Source organism: Aedes albopictus, chromosome 3 (genome assembly GCF_035046485.1).
Source record: "Aedes albopictus strain Foshan chromosome 3, AalbF5, whole genome shotgun sequence".
Lineage (NCBI taxonomy): Eukaryota > Metazoa > Arthropoda > Insecta > Diptera > Culicidae > Aedes > Aedes albopictus.
Genome location: NC_085138.1, coordinates 217,542,079 through 217,566,985, shown reverse-complemented (window position 1 = coordinate 217,566,985; position 24,907 = coordinate 217,542,079). Strand labels below are relative to the sequence as shown.

Here is a 24,907-nt window from a genome sequence, read left to right as displayed (position 1 = left end):
ACTCTTTCTATTAGGCTATAGAAAATAACAATATTTTATTCACTGAACAACCCAATGAATTAACTACATCGGCTGTTTTCCTACTCTCCGCATCGACCAATGTGGCGCTAGCTTCTATGCGCGAAAAATCGCTAAAAGTAAATCGCAAAAATATTGTATGGCGAATAGCATCTAAAGGCAAATTCTTCAAAGTGGAACACATTATTCGAAAAAATATTTGGTAGTGGTTGTGCACAATGGGTACCACTATTAAGCCTACCAAATATTTTTTCGGGAAAAGCTTTGTATTTCAAGTAATTCAAGTTTAGATGCATTTTGCCATAAAAAATTAAATTGATTTACTCCTGCTGATCAACTGTGGCTGCGCGCAAAGCAGGTAGTCCATTGGGAGGCCAGACAACAGAAGAAAACTCAATGAATGGACTACCCGCTTGGCGCACGCCCACAGTTGATCAGCAGGAGTAAATCCATTTAATTTTGTATGGTGAAAAGCATCTAAACTTGAATAACTTGAAATAGAATGCTTTTACTGAAAAAATATTTGGTAGGCTTAATAGTGGTCACCATTGTGCACAACCACTACCAAATATTTTTTCGAATAATGTATTCCACTTCGATAAATTTGCCTTTAGATGCTATTCGCCATACAATATTTTTGCGATTTACTTTTAGCGATTTTTCGCGCATAGAAACTAGCGCTACATTGGTAGATGCGGAGAGTAGGAAAACAGCCGATGTAGTTAATTCATTAAGATTCAGCATTCAAAAGATTGCCGAAAAGTAGTTTTGGCAGTCTTGTTTCATTGAAGAAAAGTAGGCCGTTTAAGCGTTTCTACCGCGAATGGAAGGTAGGGGAATATGAAACGCAATTACAAAATAGTAGTTTACGCAACAAGGTGCAGAATGAAGATTTTTACAGCACGAGTCATACATTTATCCAACGAGGCTTGCCGAGTTGGATAATTATGACGAGTGCTGTAAAAATCAATTTTGCATCGAGTTGCGTACAACGTGTTTTGCAATTTCATAAATTACCGCTTGAAGAAAGTTTTTAACAAAACTTTTTCATTAAACAGCACGCCATTGACACGCCTATACCTACAGCATGGAGTGACAGTAGAGATATTACGGGCCCAATTTCGTTTGATCAACACATTTTGGGGCCGTTTTAACAAAAGAGCTCTTGACAACAATGCCTGTCAGTGGGTTGTTAAACAGCATTGAACTGATTTTCATTGGCATGTTTAAGGCGAAACTGGAAGCATTCCTTCACTTTTTAATTCTTGATATTTTAATATTTTTATTATAATGAAGCAATATTTTCAAAATGGGTTTCCGTACACAGTTAGAGGAAGGATCAAGGTATCTCCTGATTTTTTTTTTTCAGGTGGAAAATGTTTTTCATTTTTAAGAAAACCATTTTTGAATGAAATTTTGAAAAAATATGGTTTTTGAAAAATTGGTAAAAGTTTGACGCCTGAAAAAAATCCAGGAGATAGCTCGATCCTTTCTCTAACTGTGTATGAAAACCGATTTTGAAAATATTGCTTCGTTATTTTATAAAAAATGAAAAACCAAAAAAAATGAGAAAATGCATCCAGTTTCGCCTTAAAAGAGTCTGATCATAGCAGGTTATACTGTGCAATAGTCACAATTTTTCATAACTGCATCCAGGAAGATCAAGAAGTTGATCAAAACTTAAAAGAGTGCTGTAATGGTTCATTACGCAACGCAAATGAATACTGCTAGTTTGGTGTGGAGAAGTAGGCCTTTTCCTGGCAGATTTGCGTGAGGTTAAACAGCCAATGAATTAACTACATCGGCTGTTTTCCTATTCTCCTCCGCATCGACCAATGCGGCGCTAGCTTCTATGCGCGAAAAATCGCTAAAAGTAAATCGCAAAAATATTGTATGGCGAATAGCATCTAAAGGCAAATTTATCGAAGTGGAATACATTATTCGAAAAAATATTTGGTAGTGGTTGTGCACAATAGTGACTACTATTGAGCCTACCAAATATTTTTTTCAGTAAAAGCTTTCTATTTCAAGTAATTTAAGTTTAGATGCTTTTCACCATACAAAATAAAATTGATTTACTCCTGCTGATCAACTGTGGGTGTGCGCCAAGCGGGTAGTCCATTACGATGAGAAATTGCAAAAAATACTTTTCACACTTTTGGGACACTCATCGATGTGCGCGCATCTATGCTTACTTTATCTTTTTTAGTTTTTGGAAGATCTTCTAAGTGATTAGCATTAGCTAATGCAGTGATGCTCAGGCTGGAGGATTCCGCGGGCCAAATTTGCAATTCGGGATCGACCTGCGGGCCGCATAAAACATTGATGCACAAAAACAACAAAAAGAAGAATTCTAAAGCATATTTATTAAAAACCTGAACTGTTCAGAACTTGTGTAATGGTCAAAGTTTATAATCTATTGCCCTTCGTGGAGTTCAATTTAGATTCATAAGTTTGGTTGAGAAAAACGTTTGAGCTTCAAATTGAAATTCAAACAAAAAGTTGCCCCTAGAATTGCCTTGAAGCCACTTCAAGAACTTGGCAAGCAGCTTTTACAAGAATTTCTTTTGAATCGCTCCAAAAAGGTTTGCTGGATTTTCTCCTGAAATTTCTTGTGGAGTTGCACCAGAAGGTTTTCGAGAAATTTCTTGAAGTTTCTTTTAGTTTTCTAGAATTCTCTTGGACCACCTCCAAGAACTCCTCTTAGATTTGCCTTTGGAACTGCCCTAAAGCAAGGTTGCGACCATTCATTTGCAAAGATTTACATTCATTTGTTATTATCTCAGTTAAGAAGCATGCTATCGAAAAACAATGTATGGATGAATTTAACAATTTAACCTTGTAGTTTTATCTGAAAGTTTGCCGAATAACATTGGGGTCGCAAACGTATACCAAAGTCGTGAGCGAGCTGTGAAGGTAACTCTCCACGCGGTGAATGTAAATTTCATTCACGCTATGGTAAGTTGCCTTCACAGCTCGCTCACGACTTTGGAATGCGTGTGCGACCCCAATGTTATTCGGCAAACTTTCAGATAAAACTACAAGGTTAAATTCATCCATACATTGTTTTTCGATAGCACGCTTCTGAACTGAGATAATAGCAAATGAATGTACATCTTTGCAAATGAATGGTTGCAACCTTTCCCTAAAGTTACTTCAGGAATTCCTCATTAATCGTTTCCAAAAATTTCTCCTAGAATAGCTTCCGGATTTTCCGAAAATTTTCCAGGAGTTTCTTGAAGATTTTAGTAAATTCTTTCCATAAGTCTCTTCTAAAGTTGATGAAATACTTCATCATTAAATTTCTTCAGAAATTAGATTTTTAACAATAGGACAGATCGGCGAAGTACTAGATTTGTAGTAACGAACTGAATTTTAGTATGATGAGAAGGTCAACCCTCCGTTTCTGCAATGATAAGGCATTGTCCAGTTAGAATCCGGACGCAGATAATCACTTATATCTCAGAGGTGGAATAATAAACAGAAAAGGTTTAACCCTCAAAACAAAGATAATTTACTGTAGTTTCATGGAAAAATATCATTAAAATTATTAAATTTAATTTTTAATACATTTTCTCATTTTTACCGTGATAACTTCCTTAAAAATCTGCACAATGGTAGTAAATTTTAACATCAACCCCTTCGGCGTATTTGTTTAACATTCGGGTCATCTCTGTAGTGTCCTGAGACCCTCTACCAGTCTGATTAGGAATCCAAAGAAACTTTACCAAATATTTCTCTTCTTGCGAAATTAAGGGCTGTTTAGTGAATTCCAAAGAAGCGAAATTTGAGTGTTTTTTTCGTAAATAAACACTATCCAATAGTGATGACACCACTTCACATTTCAGGCTGTCGTTATAGCTCACCAAAGTAGCTCAAACCTCTTCAGATCCCTTGTGGGTATTTTTGAAAAGCAGCGCGCGATTCTTGAGTTTGTCATCTTTGTACACATTTGGTGTAAAAATCGTGATGTGAGAAAACGATGTCCAGAGCTCGAACTTCCTGGCAAATCTTGGAATTCCAAGCAGATTGAACCATGAACATAAACTTTAAACTTCCTTGCACACTTCCTCATGGCATGGTTAACAACATCTGAGCACATCACACATAACGGTTTTGGAGATATTAACATTTTTCGTGACTGTCGTACCTGACCACCCTAAATTTTTAGCGTGTTTGTGCAAAAAATTTTTCCTTCACATGTCTTCAATCTGAAATAACTTTTCACTGGTGGCAAGAAAATCGATGAAATTTTCACCATCAATGGAGGACTTGTTTACAATCAGACTGCAGTGAAAAAAATATAATTATGATCATTTGGAGCGTCACAATAAATTATCCTTTGCGTCCGGATTCTAACTGGACAATGCTTTATGGTGCAAAAAGCGTGGGTATTATGATTCCTTGCCTAATTTGATGCTGTTTGAGCAAAACTTTGGGCAACAGTGTTGTTGTTTTCTCCATTTCTTGCAACATAAACAACATACTTATCCAAAGTTTTGCTCAAACAGCATCAAATTAGGCAAGGAATCAGAATACCCACGCTTTTTGCACCATTTCATTGCCGAAACGGAGGATTGACCTTCTCACCATACTAAAATTTAGCTCATTACTACAAATCTAGTACTACACCGAACGTGCCCCATTGTTTCCGGAAGTTTCTTTAACATTATCTTCTAAAGTTGCTGCATAAGTTGCTTCAAATGTATTGTTCAAATTTACCTCAGGCGTTCTAAGCATCTTTTGTGTCTTGATGCAGTTGGTCCTGGAATCTTGTTTGTAGTTACTCTTGATAATTCTCTTCTTGTTGATCGAGGAATTTATTCTAAAGTTGTTTAAGAAATTTCTGTTAGAGTGGCACTAGAACATTTTTCTAGGAGTCGTTCCTATAATTTCCATGCAGTATCGCCACAACTTTCTAATTGAGTTTCTTCAGATTTATTTTCTCCATGATGATTTGAGTTTCTCCATATATTTCGCTTAAAGTTGCTTAAAATTTTTCTCCAATAATGTTTCCTGGAGTTTCTCCAAAAATGTATCCAAAAGTTTCTCCAAAAGAGCACAGGAGACGCTTTATGAATCTCGCCTGAGATTTTTTTCTTTAAGTTCGTTCAGGAGTTTTGCTTGGACAATTCAAATTGGATTTGTAAGTTTTGTTTCGAAAAATGTGTGAGTCTTATAATAGAAATTTAAACAATATTGGCAACCAACTTGAGATTTGTTGAGAATTTTGTAAAAAACTTCGTGCTTTGTATTTTTATGTTCTTCGGGAAGGCGAAAAGCGAAATATTTGCTCAGCATTGCATTGACTGTGCTTAAAAACTGCAACTAATTTTAAAAATGATGCAAGATTACATTTTTAACAAACTTTCATTTGATTCGCACCACTTATAAATAACTATAAGCTGGCTTCGTGACTTAGCTGAAATGCCGAAATATTTCGGAATTACAATTTCGAATCTTACGGATTGTTCTTATTGTTTATTTATCATTTAATTTGTGTTCAACACTGTGAAAATTGATCAGCAATTTTTGTTTGTTTGATTCCTTAATAAATTTAACGAGTTATTTCAAATAATTGTTCAAAAATTTCGATTCGTCTTAAAGTACTCCGCGGGCCGCATCTTAAGGCTTGGAGGGCCGCATGCGGCCCGCGGGCCGCAGGATGAACACCACTGAGCTAATGGAATGAGACAATGTATTATGTTTACAGAAATAAATAAATTGATTGATCATCGTTTCTCCTTATCGGGATATTTTTTTGTAATAATGTTTCCCTTAATTTCACAAATAAATAAACTTTTTTTTTAAATATTTTGCCAACACGTCATCAACTAAAAGCCTAGGGGTATATGCTCGCAATATACTCGCAAAATTGCAATAATTCTATTGAAAATCAAATTTTGATTTACCTTGGCTAAACGAATGTCTAGGCAAAACACGAAGAAGTCAAAACTATTCTATTTGAATTCAGCTATTAGGATTCATCATTAAGGGATTCCTACTGCTCCGATACCAGCTGATTTTTTTTTTTGGCATGCGCCTTACATTTATCCAACGAGGCTTGCCGAGCGGCATAATTACGAAAAGTGCTGAAAGTCTAACTTTGCAACGAGATGCGATGATATTGGAGAGATGGTACAAATTGATATTGATAATCACATAATCTCTTTCATTTCCGTAGGATGAAACTGCTTCATATCGCCATGGATGAACGACATAAAATTTTGGTAGCAAATGGTGCCAATCAGTCAGCTGATCTTGATGCCGATGGTAATAAATCAATACAAGGTGTAAGCAGCGGAACAATCGGTCCTATTCCAAATTTAGCAATGAGCGTCAAACCGCCATGGGAACGGGCGACAACTCCAGCCAACGTGCCTTACTATATCAAGTATGCATAAATATTGTGGTGTTTGTACAAATCGCTTGTTATATATTTTTCTCATCTTTTTAGTCACGAGCGAGAAAACACACATTGGGATCATCCTGAAATGATCGATTTAATGAAATCCCTAGCTGATCTGAACGAAGTTCGTTTCTCAGCATATAGAACTGCTCTCAAATTGCGCGCTGTTCAAAAGAGACTGGGTAAAAAAAGCAGTGTTACATTTTTTTTCACTAAAAAATAACATATTTTGTTTGTTCAGCTTTTGATCGGCTAGCAATGAACGTTGCCATAGAATCATTTGATCGTCACGGCCTACGAGCTCAAAACGACAAGTCAATAGACATACCGGATATGACAACAGTCTTGCATTCGTTATATGTAACAATCGAACCAATTGATATGCCGCTGATGCTTGATTTAGCCATCAACTGGATTCTCAACGTGTACGACTCACAGCGAACCGGTCAAATACGTGTTCTTAGTTTTAAGGTAAGCGGATATTATTATAGAGAGAGATATTTGTTCGATTGTTGTGCTTGGTATTGATTGCAGGTTGGCCTAATTTTACTGTGTAAAGGGCATTTGGAGGAGAAATATCGTTATTTATTCCGGTTGATTGCGGATCTCGAGAAAAAAGTTGATCAACGTAAATTGGGACTGTTGCTGCATGACTGCATTCAAGTGCCGCGACAATTAGGGGAAGTGGCAGCGTTTGGTGGTTCTAACATAGAACCGTCTGTTCGCTCATGTTTCGAAAGGGCTGGTGTGAATCAAAACGGTGAACTGACAGAGACGGCAATTGAAGCGCAACATTTTCTCAACTGGTTGCAACATGAACCTCAGAGTTTGGTGTGGCTTCCGGTTCTACATCGATTAGTTGCAGCAGAAGCCGCTAAACACCAAGCAAAGTGCAATATTTGCAAAGAATATCCAATCGTTGGTTTTCGTTATAGATGCTTGAAGTGCTTCAATTTCGACATGTGTCAAAGATGTTTCTTTTTGGGACGTAATGCTAAAAACCATAAACTATCACATCCTATGCATGAATATTGCACAACGGTAATATGTTTAATTAATTTTTTTCATATATTTTGTTATTATAATACCCTTGTACATTGTAGACTACATCAACTGAAGATGTTCGAGATTTTACTAGAGCTCTCCGCAATAAGTTCAAAAGTAGAAAGTACTTTAAAAAACACCCTCGAGTTGGATATTTACCGGTTCAAAGTGTACTGGAAGGAGATGCTCTTGAAAGCCCTGCACCTAGTCCTCAACATGGTACTCATACATTACAAAATGATATGCACTCCCGACTTGAAATGTATGCATCCCGTTTGGCTCAAGTAGAGTATGGAACTCGAAGCAATTCAACACCCGATAGCGATGACGAACATCAATTAATCGCACAATATTGTCAATCCCTACCGAATAATGGTGGACCTAAATCTCCGGTACAAGTTATGGCAGCGATGGATGCTGAACAGAGGGAGGAATTAGAAGCCATGATTAAAGATTTGGAAGAGGAAAATGCTTCTCTTCAAGCAGAATATGAAAGGCTGAAATCAAAGCAAACACCAATAACTACGCCAGATGATTCTCAAATGTCACACACCGCAGGCTCGGGTGGAAACGTGAGGAAGAATTTAGTTGTCAATCATTACATTTTAAGTCATAATAATCATTTTTCAGGACATGATGGCTGAAGCCAAGCTACTAAGACAACACAAAGGAAGGCTAGAAGCAAGGATGCAAATTTTGGAAGATCATAACCGACAACTAGAAGCGCAGCTACAGCGGTTACGACAACTACTTGACGAAGTAAACATTTTTACGCAGTGAAAGGATTAATTGATTAACTCATATTTATTAAATACTTTTAGCCGAATACGTCCAAAGCATCCACATTACAAACACGATCTGTTACAGCGTCACAACTCAACACGGAGTCACCAGCCAAACTTCAACAGAATGGACATTATGATCAGAATTCAAGTAAGTTCTTATTTTTTATTCCTATAATTTTTAAAGCTTCAATGTGAACGACAGGAAACTGTGTAACGTTAAAATAGAAAATCCGTTTCGAATAACGCTTTACTTGTCACCATATTTATACATCTTCTATGACAAAAACTTTTGTTTTTATTTCACAATTTCTAGAACAAACCTTAAAATTTTTACAAAACAGAGGGACCTACTTATGATTGTGTTCGGCATGTGTATGCGTATCAGCAAAATACACAAATGCTATGCATCTATAGGCAGTTGCGTTGTCAGTTAACTTATTACCAAACAGTTGAACTGAATGTTTTCTTTAACTCGATGGATTGGTCGGTCCCTCCATTTTCCACCGTACTCTCCACAAGTCTACATTTACATAACTCGATCATCATTTAGCCAAATTCACGCGCAGAATTCTATAAAGATTTTAAATTCAGTCGAATCGGTGCAAAATAAGCAACTTTTGGTCGAAATTTAGCATTTTCAAGCAGTGTTCCAATTGTTTAGTACAAAAAGCAAAATTCCAGAATTCTTCATTTCCAGTTAAAAACATGACAACAATGAACAAAACCTAAACTTAACTGACTTACTTTCGTTAAAAAAAAAAGATAAAGAGAAAGCCTCCTCGATACGGATACATCACAGTTGTCGTTGGTTGGAAGGTGCGGCGTAGTTCTAACTTCTCGTTTTTACTGCATACATTCGACAATTGTAGTTAACACAATATAGAATTTCACTTATATTTAGCTCACATGAGAACACATTTTTCTTTTTATATTAGGTTTAGAGAACGGAGCTTCTGCTAAAACAACAATTTCACCTGCATATGTGGGTCATTCCGGGATTAGTTCTGGTGGTGGAATCAACAACATTAATGAGCATACTAATCGTGCACCGTTAAATAATGTCAACAAGTGCATATCAGGTGGCAGCAATTTTGGGTCTGTTGACACTCGGCCACCACCTCCTCCTCATACAAGTTTGTTGCATATGGCTGGTAATTATATCCATTTGTAAGCGATGTGATGTGTTGTTGCTTTTTTTTATTGAAGATTGTGATTGGAATTATAGAAGTAGAATGATACATAGTCATGACAACGCAAAATTTGGCTACCGCTTTCTTGTAATGCTTTTCGTATTAAATATTTATAATTGTTGTATTGACTAACTGTACGGTAGACACCTTTCTTCTATATCTATTAAGTAGTTTGCGAAGTACCGTAAACCGGGGTAGAAATCGATCAGACGTTTTTTCAGTTAGATTAAGCATTCCTTAAAGAATTTTCTTTCGCGTATCGTGCTGTTGGAATCAGATACTAAGCGATATTCGTAAAGAAACTTTTTAACCCAAGTAGGATGTTGGGGTCAATATGAACCAGACTGGCACGCTAATAGTGCACTACGCCATCGTGGTGCGGAAATCCTAACATCTTAGGAGGGTTAAAGTAGGCTTTATCTAATCTAATTTCGACCCGGAGATCAATTTGACCCCGGTTTACGGTACCAAGTTTATGAACATTCTCTTGTGAAGTTATATTATTATTGTTATAATTATTGTGATTATTATAAGCACTATCGTTTTCATGATAAATGTAGGATTCGCGTTGAACAGAAAAATCTCTTCGAACTCGTTACATAATAGTTATTTATTCAACAAATTGCAAAATGTTGATTTTTTAAACACGATTCGTACTTTTATTCAACGAGGTTTGCCAAGCTGGATAATTACGACGAATGCTGAAAAAAAATGAGTATAGGGCACTGCACTGTTTTGATTTTGTATGGGATTTTGACGTTTCGTGGCCTTGTTGTTTACAAAGTTTCTGTAAGAGTGAAAGAGAAGGAAAGAATTTCATGCAGTGCCCTATGGCAACGAGTTACATTTTTTTTCTGAGCCTGCTTAGGGTATTTTAATCAATGGACCTTTTGGTAGCTGTCAATAGCTCTGATTGTGAAAATAGTAGGATTTTTTATTTTAATTCTTCATCCACTTATCCTAATTTACAGCTCTTTTGTCCAGTAGGGCACTGCGTGAGCGATTCCGATTGACAGCTGCATTTACAATTTGTTCAGCGCCTGAATGTATTTTATTCTAACTCTACTATATTGAACTGATTACTTTTGCGCTGATGTCAACTTTTGTACCCTGTTCAAAAGTCAATCTAAACAACATTTTAAAACATGACGATGGGTCAATCTAAACAACATTATAAAACATGACGATGGGTCTATTTTACTTCATGTGATGTGTGGAAGCGTTAAATTATTTAAAATAATACTGAATACAATGCAGCAAACATGTAATTTATTGCTGAAATCTTTTCTGGTTGTCCTGCATTTTGGAAGTCTAAATTTTATGTAACGCGTGGGTTCGTTTGTCGATTAAAGAGCAAAGGAATCGCATATGAGTCCCACTGCGCTTTTTTAATCTTTTTTTTATTTTTTTTTAGTATGAAGAACATTCATCTTCATATGATTTAATATAAAAAATAAACATTTAGTATATACAAACATTTTATCATAAGATTGATTTTTTGAACTTTTTATCGTCGTTTTCTCGACTTGTTGTTTTTGGAAAATGCTTTTTCTATCATAATTTGAGCAAAATGGGAAGTTTGACTGAGTGCTATCATCTTTTGTGAACGTGATCTTTCGTTCACATATTTTTTCTTGTCGATTTACAACGTTAAAGGTTGAAAATCAACTGTGGCGAATTAGAGGTACTATAGCCATAACTGGTACACTGAGCCTAAATCAATAATATTTTGATTGTTTATCAATAGTTCCACTTTGAAACAAGCAGTTAGCAGTTGGGTTTACCTAATGAGATTACAATCATATTTATTAAATTCCGTTTGTCTCGAGTTCGTCGAAAATCGATGGTGCTCTAGCTGAAGCAATTAAGGGAAGTAGAGGGTTAATAGTCAAATTTACAGCACCCGTTTTAATTTCCGCGGATAAAATTAAATATTATTTTAAGATTTATTCAATATATAATGTAAAATGTATATAAAATGTACATAAATGTATAATAAATTAAATGTAATTTCATGTTCTTCAATGTTAATTTATTATTCGTGTTAATTCAATTTTCATTTCAATTTAATGTTTTCATTGTCAATTGTCAATTGTATCAAATTCAAAGTTCACTTTAAAAGTATTGAGATATTCAATGTCATTAAACGGTGACGCATGCGCATGGTTACTTTTGGGTTTGGTTTTCTACTCAAGGTACCCTTTTAGCTGCTCATGAATGCCGCCGGCAAAGAAGAAGCGACGGCGTGGCGGTCGACGGACGGCTTGGTAAAACAGAATGCTATTCTTAGCGCATCCTCGATGGTGGTATTGCGACGATTGCACCGCGACGGTTTGGAAAAGTGCGCCTTTCTCGCTGCTGGTCGTAGATTGCACCGGATGACCGGCGCGGTAGCTTGTTGGCGTTGATGACGATGGGGGTCGTCGATGGCTCGGTGGGTATAGCGACTACCGCATGGCTGACGTAGAAAACGTGGTACAGTGGTTTTTCGGTTTTATCACGCTCAAAAAACATTTTACCGTGATAAAACGAAACCGTGAATTTGGCGAAACGAGAAATAAATGTAAATTTTTTATCAAAAATTGTTCAGCTGCAAAATATATTAGTCATAGCTTATATTAATTAACTGTTTTGGTGGACTGGACAATGGTGGTTTCTGCTTTTAGTGGTGTTGCGTGTGCGTACACGTTGCATTACACGAACACAACCTGAGTTACTGGTTGAAAATAGTAAACAAAAATCAGCTGTTCCCGGCAAAATCAAATGGGCATATTTTCAACCAGTAGATTTGCATTAGTGTTCGTGACACCGCGCTGCGAAACCACTATGCTGTATTGACTTTATATTGATTTCGGAATGTTTTGAAACAAGTGTGATAAAAACGAAATGAAAATCGTGATAAAATCGAACAGAAAACCGTGAATTTGGGCGAGTAGTGATTAAAACGACCAGTGATAAAACCGAAACGCCACTGTATTTCGGCCGCCTCCGGTGGGTGAATGTTCCGATCACCGAAAAATTTGCTTGATGGCGGAGCTGACGATGGGGGTCGTAGGTGGCTTGGTCGGTTTGGTGGCTACCACATGAACGCCGATGAAAAAACGTGGGGTTTCGGCCGCTCTGTCGGAACGTTGGTTCCTGTGATATTCTATATTTCAAATCCTACTTCTTTTACCGCACCGGTTTTCTACACTACTATCAATTGCATCTTTAACTAGAGACGCACACTATAAACCTCCATCTCATTGCCGATCCTATCGTAGACTGACTCGTCACTCTCACACACTCACATCAGGATACCACAGTTCCCTTCCGGCTTTCCCCTCAAACCGGGACTATTGAGTACTGCGACGTGGGGTCGAGAGCGCGTTTAACGAAAAAGGTGCGGTGTGCCGAGCTTTCGGCCATGGATCGCTAGATCGAAATCCAGAATAAAAAACCGACTCCACACAACAAAAAATATCAATTACCTTTTTCTATTCACAAACACGCACACACAATCTACTTGACCGCACGTAACCTTTTGGCTTAGCTCATTGAACTGGCTAACTAACGGAAAGTAACGAAAGTAACATTAATTCAATCTAAAAGACATCTGACATTTTACTATATTTCTCTCTTTCTCTCTTCTTGGCGTAACGTTCTCATTGGGACAAAGCCTGCTTCTCAGCTCAGTGTTCTATGAGCACTTCCACAGTTATTAACTGAGAGCTTCCTCTGCCAATGACCATTTTGCATGCGTATATCGTGTGGCAGGCACGAAGATACTCTATGCCCAAGGAAGTCAAGGAAATTTCCTTTACGAAAAGATCCTGGACCGACCGGGAATCGAACCCGTCACCCTCAGCATGGTCATGCTGAATACCCGTGCGTTTACCGCATCGGCTATATGGGCCCTAATTACTATATTTCATTTTCATTTTTTCATTTTGCAGCATTTGGTGGGGCAATGAGAGCGCAAGTCAGTCCAAAGCCGATGATAAGGAGGGGTAATGGCTGAATAGTCTTTGCTGACCACATAAACGCCATGGGATAGGAAAAGGGTATTTTGGTGTGGGATTAGGGTGTTGATACAGACTTGACAATATCAATGCTATTCAGATGCAAAATAGTTTTAAGGCTCAATAGTGAACCACATACCTTCCAAAACCAAAAAAAAAAAAACAAAATATTTTGTGCAAGCAAGTCATAGAAAGAAAAAACGCCCGATTGTTTGTTTTGTCAATGAATTAAATGCTTTGGCTGTTTTCCTACTCTCCGCATTGACCAATGTGGCGCTAGCTTCTATGCGCGAAAAATCGCTAAAAGTAAATCGCAAAAATATTGTATGACGAATAGCATCTAATGGCGTATTTCTCGAAGTGGAACACATTATTCGAAAAAAATATTTGGTAGCGGTTGTGCACAATGATGACCGGTTTGGTGCCTACCAAATATTTTTTCGGTAAAAGCTTTCCATTTCGAGAAATTCGAGTTTAGATGCTTTTCGCCATATAAAATAAAATGAATTTACTCCTGCTGATCAACTGTGGGCGCGCGCCAAGCTGGTAGTCCATTATAACAAACGGAAACTTTTACCCTCTCCGACTTGCCAGTCACCCCGGAAGAAATGTCCCTTCAGTTCTGGAAAATATATTATTCCCAATTAAGCCTTTAATCGAATTGTCCGCGTGGTCTTGTCGTACCCCTACTAGGTAAGAACCAGTCATTGCCATACATATTAAAAGCTAGACATGACCCCATGGATAGCATTTGCATATGTAAAAGCTTTGCTGATGTGAGTTTCCTATTAGGCAATTCTCTCATCTCATGTTTGTCTTCAAAACCTTGTCAAGTTTAGAAAATTGAATTTAATAAACAATACATTACAAGGTTCGAATTCCCATAGAATGAGATCATTCATTCGCACTACAACACCATAGGAGATAATATCACATTGGCTGATTACAGTACAAATGCGAAAAATCTCCCTTTTCCCCCTATCCGCAACCAGGGGACGCGCCCTGTTGGATTTCGAAAGCCTCGGAGAATATTACAAACCTTAAATGGCAATCCCATACACTAATCCACATTGCCCATTCAGGGGTCTGACTGGGCCTATTACCCTCCCTCAGTTTGTAATATTCTCACCAACTTGGAATTATATTTTCCCGGCACATAAATGACTTCGACAAATGTTCAATATACTATGCAGCATCATGATCAGTATAACTATATCAGATGACTTGAAGATCTGATTTTTACAGAATTGTTTGCCATTGATTACACTAGTTTACAGTATTTTTGAACTCGGTAAGTTGATGATCATTTTTGGTGTAGAATCATGCCCTGAGTTCGAAAACGCGAAGAAAAAAAATTACAGTAGAGCGGAAATTATTTCGACTTTCCATACAAGGTTGATGATTTGAAATCGATTTTTGTTCTATTTTTAAGCAAAATAGCTCACTTCACACATCTCATTCTCCGTAATCAGTGCTCCGATTTAGCTGATTTTTTTACTGTAACTCGCCCACATATGTTATGTCAAATAATCACTGAGAAAGAATTTTTAAATTGTTTTTTTCTTGTTGAAAAACATACATTTCTTCATAAATTTTTGGAAATTTTGCTAAAATTTAAGGAGATTGTCCCTAAAACTCGCCAATATCTTAAATTTCACTAATCTGACGCAAAACCTGCATTCAGATGATCGAATGGTATTGTATTCAGCTTTTAATTTATGGAAAAAGATTTAAAATTGGTTGAAAAAAACGCAAGATATTTGAATTTTAGTAAATCCGTATTTAAAAAAAAATGGTCAACTCGATATTGAGCTTAAACTCAAAAACTGCTCTACTTAAAATTTTTTGAAGCGCGGTTTCGAAATCAGCGCTAAATTTTGCTTTAAAAACTTTGATCGTTGACAGAAGTTCACGACTTTCATTTTATTTTGTAAACTAGTGTTATACATTCAGCTATTCCAATCATTACTGCAAAGCACATCGGCCACTTGCCTGAAGCTCCCTGGAAGATATAAACCAAGCCCAGGGACTTCTGACATTTTACTATATTACATACTTAATTAAACACACCGCGACACTAAACTTCGAACACGCACTCCCGCCTCTTTCACGGTCCAGGTCAAAATGGACGAGTAGAATTTCTGTAAGTCCTCAGATAAGATCGGATCCCAAGACTTCGTGGCCGGAAATACGTAAAATTACCGAAGTAATTTTACGATATTTTCAAACGACAATTCTCATCAACCACAAATGAGAACCGAATAAATTGCTATCTCTTTCACTATCATACCCATCTGAATGATCTGTATCGCTCTATCTATTTTTAAATACCCGACCTATTTTTGACGAGAGAGTTCGGGCTTGAACATTGAACCTCGCGATTGTTCGGATTTCGTGGTGTAGTGGATAGCGCAGCAGGGATTTTATTTGTATGTATTGAACTTGAGAAGGCGACTTGCATGCAAGTTGTATGCAGTTTTGAAGTGCATGTCATTTTGAACGGTGACATTGAATATCTCAATACATTTAAAGTGAACTTTGAATTTAGTACAATAGACAATGAAAACATTAACCCTCTAATACCCAAATTTTTGATTTTGATCTAAATATCATTTTTAATCTTGGCAACTTCGTTGTGACGATCGAGGTAAGCTGATCCAGCTAACACTGAACAGCCTGCAACGACATGCTCGATCGTTTCTCCTACTGAATTACACTTCCTACAACGGTCCTCCACGTCCTCGTGCAATATGTACCGCCGATAGTTCTTCGTCGCAATTACCCGGTCCTGGATGGCTACCATGAAACCTTCTGTTTCTGAGAACAGGTCACCCCGCACCAGCCACGCGTTTGACGCCGCCTTATCGATGTGCTCGAGTTCCAGTTGATGGGGGTGCGTCCCATGCAACTCCTTTTGCTTCCACGTTACGATCATCTCGTCGACGGTCTTGATGTCGCAGTTCAGCTTATTATTATTATTATTATTATTATTATTATTATTATTATTATTATTATTATTATTATTATTATTATTATATTATTTATTAAAGACACTTTACCACGTTTGGTAGTGGCATTCGTGTCTCCATCAATTTGTTATAGTAACGATAATCAGAACGTTCTCACCGGAATCCATCCAAGGCCATCACCATGGGAACGTCGTAACAGCGCAGATAGGCTTGTTCGGCACGCTCCTCGTCTCACCACCATCACGTACGTATTCAGTCATCATTAGAGCACACGTCACTTGGCCTCTCACATAATTACGAATATGAGGCCACACTGTTTGATTCTGGAACCACTCGCGAACCGTTGATAGCGACTGATTCGCGAATCTGATGGCGTGACATATCAGCCAAAAACGCGAAAAACTACGAAAAAAACAGGAACCAAACAAAACCACATCGCAACTATTTTATAACCGAAATAAAGGTAAAACCTTTTGACGGTTTTTTTCGACACTGTTTATACGAACTTCGGCACCTCCGAGGGCACCTCTTGCACTTTCTCACACGCGGAGGACCCATCCGCACACCAAACGCTTTCAGCAATATTTTGTTGAATTTTGCCGAGCTGAAGGGTCCAGCAAAATTTTTTGCTGAACTTTCAGCAAAGTTTGCTGAATTTCAGCAAAACGTTACTGATGATCAGCAGAGGTTACTGAACAAATCAGCAAATTTTGCTGAAACCCTCAATCGATTTTTTGGTGTGCGGATGGCGTATCACAGACCAAATCGTCAGAAGAATCGCGAGGAAAATAAAAAACTTTCTTCGAAGGTAGTCCGTGACATTTACCTTAAATATTCGAAAAAGAGCGGTTTTTACGCGACTTTCTTGCAGAACTGGTCTAGCCGCACAAGTTTTTCATATACCATATTCTCAGATTCAGCTTCTAAAATGATCTGTAAGTGATTGAATTTAGATATGACGAAATGAGTTTTTCAGCACTGCTTATGTGCAGTGGTCATCGCAACCAAATAAATCATAATCGTGGTGAAGGCCGCGATGTGTATTTTTATAATTTAGTGGATAATATAACTAACAAATACTCCTTCCCGAGATAACTGTGGGGATGCTGTGGATTCCACGGTTACTAGTAACAATGGTTGTCAAACTAACATTCCTTTCCTCTCCCGATGACCATAAGGACGTGGCCGGTGCCGTTATTGACGTTCAAGTATTGAACTCTCGAATTGTGCACATTGGTGTGTAGCTAGTCCCAATTCATTGGTTCTCTGTGCAATTTCGATTGTTATGGTCAATCACGGAGTAGCAACTACGATGTGTAAGGTTATCTTTGCTTTGCTTGATGTGTTGAGTGCTTAGGGGATTCACTAAACAGCGTAAACTTCTGAGTAAGTATTAACCTGATTAAACGTTGCGATCGCCAAGGCAATCTTAGATTATTTCATTCGCAATATCATGAAACATTTTTATAATCAGGTAATTATGGCTTACGCAGTTATTTAATCTGTTTAGTGAATACCATTATTAAATTTTTAATCATACAATTGTGCACGTTTTTTTTTGTTTGTTTGAATACAGTTGAGGTTCTCTATAACATCGTCATAAGGGCCCATTGACAAATTCCAAACGTTGGTGGATATATGTAGAGTGCCTTTAACTTAGAGTGGCGTCAATGTCAAAATTGGAACAAAGGTCATGTGTCAAATTGCTATTAAATATCCATACAAACGCGCGTTCCAAACGAGCAGGAGACCTGTCAAAATCGGAACATGACGCCACTCTCCCTTCCAGTCACTCTAGTTATATGTTATTCATGGTGTTAGTGTTATACTGCGTGTAATTGCATAACTGTCCCGTATGAATAGGAGACCCAGTAAAGATGGGACTGGTAAGCGATTACAGGCAGTAATAGCTCATCAAAAATATTAGCAACCATACGAAATGGGGTACGTACGAGCGGATGGGAGAGTGCCAAAAACTATTTTTTTGCGTTATGAAATTTGTGAATGAACTCTTATAGGTAATTGTCGTGACCTGATGGTCGTGATGAATGATGTCATTAGAGAGCTTCAGTTACTACAGTTAATTACTAACGCATTTCATTCCACTGTTTTGTGCTGCCATTACAACTAATAGGAAGGATCTAAACCACAACAAACATATCACGCAGGCTCATAGTATTCACAACATTATGGTAAATAAAGCGTTTAGTTTGATTTAGTATAAATTCTATTCAAATTCATGTTTACATGTGTACATAGTGAGTAGTGTTACACCCGAAAAAGCATTTGCAGCCCAAAATTGTATGGCAGGCAAAGTTAATAGAAAAGTAAACACTAACCGAGATAGTAAACAATAGATTCTTCACTGAAACGCTCTTTCTGGTGCAAATCGAACTACTACTACCCTTATAAAAATGCTTGTTATATCCTACAGATAATAAAATGCGCATGTACATCAGATTATTTGATAGCAATCAGTATCTTAATAGTATGTACACAAGGCTTAATTTCCATCGGCGAAAATTTTCTTGGTTTGGGTTTTGGGTAATACTTAAAAGCATACAAAACAAAAAACATGAATTTAAAATATTGGCGATCAAATGTAAGGTTAGGTAACGAAAAACGTTCAACTTTGGAAGTAAAAATAACATATTTCTGGTCAAAAAATTGTATCGAAGTAATTAGAATCTGCAATGATTTTACATTGCTTCCATTTTTATCATCAGTAATTCAGTCTAGGGTTCGTAATTTATTGTTTTAGAAAAGCGCCAGCTGCGCAATTTAGCTTTGCGTATGATCGTCCATATTTGGTATTTTTTAAATATAAATTCCGTACATACCTACATGCTAATTTTATTATCTGCAAATATAACGCAATTAGTGAAGTACTAGATTGAAAGTAGAGCTGGATTTTTGTATGGTGAGATTATCAATTCTACATTTCTGCAATAAAAATGGTGCAAACAGCGTGGGTATTTTGATTTCTATACTAATTTGATGTTGTTTGAGTAAAAGTTTGGGTAACTGTGTTGTTGAAGTTGCAAGAAATAAAAAATCACTACTTTAAATCTAGTACTTCACTGATTGCGTCCTATTGGCGCAAAGATGTCGACGAAATGCATGCATCCATTAAAACCAAATTGCTATATTTTCGTTTCAGGTGATTTGAATAAAGCCGTTGAGGAGCTGGTGAACGTAATTACAGAACAGGAAATTGAGCAGCAGAACGACAACGGAATTCTCGATTTGACTGAAAAATAATTTGAGCATATCCGAGCTATTTATTGTGGCTCGGGCAAAATATTCCTATGTGGTTTGTAATATTTACAGTAGCTGTCAAAAACCGTAGCGAATTATAAAAGGTATATTACATAAACCAATAGAAACATATTGTTTCTTGAAACTAATCTTATATGAAAACAATAATCTAAAGATTAAGAAAGTCACATTTTATGCAGAAACACAACATTAAGAATCATTTCTTGAATGTACATTAGCAGTTTATCGTATTTTTTAGGGATTGACGTTTCTTATCACATCATGAAAAAATCATTTATAATGTCTATAAAGTATTTTTTTTTTCATTGTTGCATTCGTGCAGGGCTCCGACGTGATCGTGTGAAAACATAATTCGAAAAAGTCGGAAGGCTAGAAAAACGGGAAATTTTGAAATCCTACCGTATAGAAAAGGATGTCAAAAAACATATTTTGGCAGGCAGTACGACGTTTGCCGGGACTGCTAGTCATGAATAAATAGATCAAACAAAACTTCTATGTTTCCATTATATTTGTTATCATTCTACGATAACGTTTGCAGAATACAAGCATTTAACTAAATATTATTATTCTTTAATTTGGTCATCAGTATCGATATATTTCTAACATGAAGCCATCATTAATAAAAATATATAGAGAGTTTATTTAAATGACCTATACAGATAATGTTTACCAAGTCTAAAGCTTATATTTCATATATGTTCCGTTATAATAGGGAGATTCACTAAATAGCGTAAATCGCTGAAATATTATACTGGTTAAACGTTGCGGTCACCAAGGTAATCTTTTAAAATTTTATTCGCAATTTCATGCAACATTTTAATAATCAGATAATCATGGCTTACACAGTTATTCAGTCTATTTAGTGAATCCCCTTAATATTTGTTCTATTGTTTTAAGCATTCAAGCATTAGACAAATGAGCATAGCTCATTCTAAATAAATGTGACAAATTAGTTTGAAACAATGAAAGACATAAATTTATGTTCGAGTTTAAATTCATGATAATGTTAAGGAACGCCATTTCTCTTTGATGAATCGATGATAACTGTTGAACGTTTAGTATCAAGTTAGAGGATAATTGTAACCTATAAACAATCATGAAGTATTTTATGACGACATCAAGGCTACTAAACCATTTATTGCATTGCATTCATATCAACAAGTAACATGTACTTATCGTTAAAAATTTACGTCGAACGACCTGATAGACATATGAAATAATTGAAACACATATCCCGAAGATAGAAGTCAGTTTTTCCAATACTTTGTTTACAACATGGTTTATAAACAAAGAAATATGCCCAGGAAAGCTTGGAAAACGAATTTACAGGAGAATCCAATCCGCGAAAATTGCATGCTAGCCATAATCAACATTATAATATAGTACTCATTGAATATTCAAAAATATCAGGGGTATGTACCTATAAGTTTATTTTTGCATTTTTTCATGTATAATTGTATTGAAATATGTATTCGTATTTTTTAAATGCAAATGTAATAGCTACTAAATGGAATGTTTTTTTTTTTAATTTTTTTTTGTTTCATTTCGTCTGATGACTTATCTGCCATGAATCCCATGTCATCTCAACTGTAAATGTTGGCAAAATGTATGTTTCCAGACTCGTTTTCCATGCATAATCTCAAACAAAAGTCCACACTTTATAAAAAAACTGCTATCTTTGCAAAACGTCAAGGAAATTATGCTTTTATGTTCAACTAGCTGTCCCGGCAAACTTTGTCTTGCCAAATTATGTTGGTTTGATAATCGTTAATGTCATTCCAGCACCGCACTCTAGATTGGTTTCGTTTCGATCGTGTTGATTTTCTTCCCAGCTCATGAAAAATCAGCATTTTGTCTATTTTCTTACATATTAGTTCATTTTCCTAACTTGTTTTACATATAAACACAGCCACCATGAATACAAATCAGACCACGCAAGATTCATCCTGATCGGTTCATCCGTTTGTGAGTTTTGTTGCCTCAAAGGGACTTCAAATTCATTTTTATATATATAGATATAGATATTGGTCATAAACAAATATTTGCTATACTAGGCCGACATCAATTCAAAGTTATTTTGCTTTGTTCTATGTGAATATTCGGCTTGTTCGGCCTAACATATGTATGTGAAATGAATAATAATTCGTAAACTAATTTACGTAAAGAAATCAGTCCTGTTAGTTGCATCAGCTTCACTTCAATGTCAGTCAACGACTCGATATTGACCTGCACTCTAGTTCACTATGATTACAATTGATATGATATTTTGGTGGTTTTGGGTGAAACTCAGATTTCATAATGACTATCAAGTAATCATTGTTATTTTGTACTATTTTTTTTGAAATATCAAGCTAGTGGTGTTATTCTCGTCATTACAAAAAAAAAACAAATTTTATCAGATTGAAAGCTTTTAGAGAAATGGTGTAAACAGAAGATTTAGACATTGAAATTATAATGTAATGGAATGAATCAAATTGACGACATGGCGTTAGGTTTTAAACTAGAACTAGGCACATTTATGTGACCAATTGAGAAAGATTATGTAAAAGTGTGAAAAAACTAACATTCGACAAACTGGAACTATGTGAGACTATTCTGTATGATATGAGAGGGCAAGATAAGTTAGTGCCATTTTTTTACCGTACGTTTGTTACCGTGTTTTCTTAATGTTTCAATAATTTAGCTAGGGTGCCTGTACCAGTTATCGCACTACCTAGAGAAAACTATTTCGAAAAAAAGAAGAAGAAGACCGACGAATGTCATCAATATGTCAAATGATTGATTAGTTTTCATACTTTACAGGGAAAATATGGAAACGGAGCCAAAACTACTTTTAGTTACGGCGTGTGCCAATGATAGGAATCCTGTACCAGTTATGGACACATTTGTTAAATTGTGTTCCACTTCGCACTATTTACATGCATTCCTTATGGGATTAGCCATAACTGGTACACTATGGCGAAATAGGGTGCAAGGAAGCCAAAAAGTTGAGGAAAATTATTTATTTCTATCATAATTCGATTGATTTGTCTTTATTTAAGATACTTTCAGCCCTTGGCTGGTTCGTCTCTCTATCATAATTTGAGCAAATTGTGAAGTTTGAATGATTGCAAACATCATTTGCGAACGTGATCTGTTGTTCACGATTTTTTTCTTTTTGATTTGCATCTTCAAAGGTGGAAAATCAACTATGGCGAATTTGATGTACTATTACTGCCGTGAATCGCAAGTCAGTCCCATCTACAAAAAGTAGGCATTGAGAAAATGGACTCTGAAGTTTTCAAATTCGATTTCTATGTGAAACTTCGAAAAATCGCCATAAATTGAAAACTTCTGCGATCAACATGAAACTTTCACACATTGTTTCAAACGTGAAAACGTAACACTGAAAAATATTAAACTGGCTAAAACAGTGTTAGGTTTTGTATTGGAGGATGCACAAGTTCGTAATGGGACTGACTTGCGATTACATTTCATTATGGGACAATCTGACTTGATGTTGTTTTTCAATTTTACTGAACAAACTACCTATATATTTTTTTCACGCAGCTGAAAGATCAACCGAAGAAAGATCGAAAACGGTCATTAACTCAATTTTGCCCAAAATGCAGATGGGACTGACTTGCGATTCACGGCAGTATAGCCATAACTGGTACACTGAGCCTACCTAGATCCACAAAAAAGTGATGTATTCATTTTAAATTTTTTACGTTATAAGGATTGAAAAACACTTGTAGAATGCCGGCAGGGTACCCGGGTACCCGGGTACCCACGAAACTGAAATGATCATATCTCCGTCAATTTTACGCCGATTTTAATTTTGTTTTGGCTCATTGAACTCTCAAACTCATTATCTATCGATATATAATATCTGGTTAGATAGAGAAATCTGGATTTCCGGGCTTATGTTTTTATACAAAACAATGCTCGGAATTTTCGGTAGGTTAGTGGCAATATTATTATTTTATTATTTTATTTATTTATTTGTCTTCATTCATGTAACGTAAGATTTACAATCTTTTTTAATGTTACAATTTATAAATATCAGCAGGATGTGCATGTTAGAGTTTGTCGACTAATTCAATCATTTAAATATTAAATTTACCTAATTGCTGTGTTCATTTATGTTTAGTGCGTGTTATTCAACTCCAAGAGTATTAAAGCTCGAAAAATTATTAGCAGATTTTAGATTTGATGGCAGAGAATTCCAACTAACTATATCCAATATCGGTATCAATCAATCGATATCGGTATCAATCATACTAAAATTGCTTCAGCATATAGTATCTGACGAGTTCGGGATCACAAAACGTGTTGACTTTGTAGCTGCGATTTCGGACCAGATTTCTCGTGGGGCCATGGCTGGCAATGGCCACTTTGGGGCTGTCCATAAACCACGTGGTCATTTTTTGGGAGATCCCGAACCCCAACATCCCCTCTCCCCCCTGCGTGGCTTTTTGTTCATACAAAAAAAAAAATGTATGGACTGTGGTCTTTGACCTTACCCCCCCCCTACCATGACCACGTGGTTCATGGATGGCCCCTTTACGGTATCCCAAGCTCAACAATGTGGGATTCAATATGGTAAAACATGCTCTCGAAAATCCGGATTTTTCGAAAACTACGGTCATCAGATCAGTGCAACCAAATATTTTCTCGATACATAATTAGTTTCTGAGTTAAATGAGCCAAAAATTTTTAAAATCGGTGAAATCGGAGATATGACCATTTCAGTTTCGTGGGGGTACCCTGCCGGCATTCCACGTAATATAAAAAAATAGAAACCCTTCCCCCTGCCCCTCTTCACTTGGAAATTCGGTCAATCCCATTAATATGGTAAGTGGGGGCAGGATGGGTCACCTAAGAAATGGACCCCTCCTCTCCTCTTCTTGGCGTAACGTCCTCACTGGGACAAAGCCTGCTTCTCAGCTTAGTGTTCAATGAGCACTTCCACAGTTTTTAACTGAGAGCTTCCTCTGCCAATGACCATTTTGCATGTGTATATCGTGTGGCAGGCACGAAGATACTCTATGCCCAAGGAAGTCAAGGAAATTTCCTTTACGAAAAGATCCTGGACCGACCGGGAATCGAACCCGTCACCCTCAGCATGGTCATGCTGAATACCCGTGCGTTTACCGCCTCGGCTATATGGGCCCTACAAGAAATGGACCCCTATAACTGTCTGAATATAAATCACATTTCTCTGTATTCT

The 24,907-nt window shown here is 36.7% G+C and overlaps 1 protein-coding gene across 14 annotated transcripts in view; it reads left to right on the top strand.

The window, feature by feature from the left end:
- Positions 1-21,223, top strand: part of LOC109411912 (dystrophin) — a 387,179-nt gene extending 365,956 nt beyond the window's left edge. For 11 of the 14 annotated variants that reach the window (XM_062858890.1, XM_062858886.1, XM_062858887.1 and 8 more), the window contains 9 exons: positions 6,203-6,412; positions 6,476-6,609; positions 6,669-6,898; positions 6,962-7,468; positions 7,531-8,043; positions 8,102-8,230; positions 8,293-8,404; positions 9,192-9,407; positions 19,577-21,223. In XM_062858890.1, coding sequence (XP_062714874.1) covers positions 6,203-6,412; positions 6,476-6,609; positions 6,669-6,898; positions 6,962-7,468; positions 7,531-8,043; positions 8,102-8,230; positions 8,293-8,404; positions 9,192-9,407; positions 19,577-19,677 — 2,152 coding nt within the window. In that variant the 3' untranslated portion in view covers positions 19,678-21,223. Of the gene's footprint in view, positions 1-6,202; positions 6,413-6,475; positions 6,610-6,668; positions 6,899-6,961; positions 7,469-7,530; positions 8,044-8,101; positions 8,231-8,292; positions 8,405-9,191; positions 9,408-18,550; positions 18,609-19,576 lie in introns of all 14 variants that reach the window. The other 3 variants (XM_062858888.1, XM_062858893.1, XM_062858889.1) reach the window with 3 other exon arrangements.
- Positions 21,224-24,907: the final 3,684 nt, after the last annotated feature.